General features: G+C 40.8%; 1 protein-coding gene across 1 annotated transcript in view; it reads right to left on the bottom strand.

Moving 5' to 3' along the window:
* LOC131789351 (casein kinase I) overlaps positions 1-1,883 on the bottom strand; it is a 1,929-nt gene extending 46 nt beyond the window's left edge. The window contains exon 1 of the mRNA XM_059106446.2: positions 1-1,883. This exon is cut by the window's left edge and continues 46 nt beyond it. Within this exon, the coding sequence (XP_058962429.1) occupies positions 729-1,790 (1,062 nt within the window). The 5' untranslated portion in view covers positions 1,791-1,883 and the 3' untranslated portion in view covers positions 1-728.

Below are 1,883 nucleotides of genomic sequence, written 5' to 3'. Positions count from 1 at the left end.
TATTTAACTGCACACTGAGACCTAAAAAGTGAATACAAATTGAACAGTTAAAAGTCTTAAAAATATTCTTGTGATGGGATATATTACTTTTTATTAACACAAACCATAAACAAAAGCAAGCGAATAACAATTATTATCATTATATTTACATACTAATTTAGCCCAAGCAGAAAATATGTTGTCATGTTTTGTAGCTCACTTTACAAAGTGAATTACAAATGTCCAAATCAGAGCCTTTGATCATACACCACAAATATTATAATTACTTTAAGAGAGAAATTACACATATTTGAAATCGCACATGCGGTAGATCTGGATAAAAAATACCAAGATGTATTGTTTACCGAATTGAATTGGGTATTGTTCACTCGCTCTCCTTGCGCGCATGAGCAAAATAATTTTGTTGTTCTCAACAAAAAAAACTGTAACATTTTCTCGCGAGCGAGAATAGATCTTCGCCAAAAAACGTCCATTTTACGCTTCTCGAAAAAAAACCCTAATGAGCTGAAGACTTCAGTAGTGTGTTAAATAAATTAAATGGAAACAAAATGTGTCGAAGATTGTAGTTTAAAAACTGTTTTCAGTCGACGGCGAGGACATTACTTAAATGCATATCACGCGCCACGCTTAGATCTTGCGTTCTTTCGACGCGAAATCTTTCATGATTCACAGCGTTTCTTGGACTTGAAAATTAGTCCTCAGTGCTTTATGGTGTACAGAGTTTGAGTTCAATACTCGTACATATCGTAGACGTTGCCTTTAGCTTTCGGATGGTGACAAGCACCGTGTGAATGATCTGCTTTCTTCGCGGGAGTGAAAGGTACTCCACCCGTTGTTGTCGCAGTGGCTGCCGTGGCTTGCGCGGTAGCAGCTTTCTGTTTCAACATTGTCCAGTCGAAAATGTAGTCGTACTGGTAATTCAAAGTCCGAAATAAAATCCTGAACAACTGACGGAGGTACATGTAATCTGGGTTCTCTTCAAAGCGAAGTCCACGGCAGTAGTTGAGGTACATCGCGAACTCGGCTGGGAAACCTTTGCAAAGGACTTCGACAGGGGTGGACATCTTTTTCTCGCTAATTTTCTCATATTTTTGCTTCTTAGTGGCTGCCTTTAAGCCTTGCCATGGCAGACTGCTTCGATTGAAGTACATCAGTACATAACCAAGTGATTCCATGTCGTCTCTTCTCGACTGTTCGATGCCAAGATGGGCATTGATGCTGGCGTAGCGCGCTGTTCCAGTAAGGTTTTTGTCCTCGCGATAAGCTATATGCTGTTTGGTTCGAGTATCGCGGTACTTCTTCGCTAAACCAAAATCAATCAAGTATAATTTGTTGCAGTGCCTGCCGACACCCATCAAGAAATTATCGGGCTTGATATCACGGTGAATAAAGTTCTTGTTGTGTACATATTCAACTCGACTAATCATTTGGTCTGCTAACATCAGAACTGTTTTCATTGTGAAGCGACGCGAACAGAAATTGAAGAGGTCCTCTAAACTCGGGCCAAGCAGATCCATAACCAATACATTATAGTCTTTTTCTTGACCAAACCAACGAACGATAGGGATTCCCACGCCACCTTGAAGGATTTTGTACAGCTTTGACTCGTAAAGAAGCTGTGGATGACGGGCTTTCTGAGACTCGAGCTTCACGGCGACTTCCTCCGCATTGCTCGAGGACACTGCCAAGTATATATCGCCAAAAGAACCGCTTCCAATCTTGCGAATAAGGCGGTATTTGCCTCCAACTATGAATTCAGACCTGGAACTACTACTACTGCCGCTAGCCATAGCGAAAAATTTCTTTCCTTGACAAGAAGATGTGAGTAAATCTTGTGCAATTAACCAAACATCCACCCAACACACGCCATATTCTCGAACACT

Source organism: Pocillopora verrucosa, chromosome 9 (genome assembly GCF_036669915.1).
Source record: "Pocillopora verrucosa isolate sample1 chromosome 9, ASM3666991v2, whole genome shotgun sequence".
Classification (NCBI taxonomy): domain Eukaryota; kingdom Metazoa; phylum Cnidaria; class Anthozoa; order Scleractinia; family Pocilloporidae; genus Pocillopora; species Pocillopora verrucosa.
The sequence above is the reverse complement of the archived record's forward strand: the minus strand, read 5'-3'. Positions and strand labels throughout refer to the sequence as shown.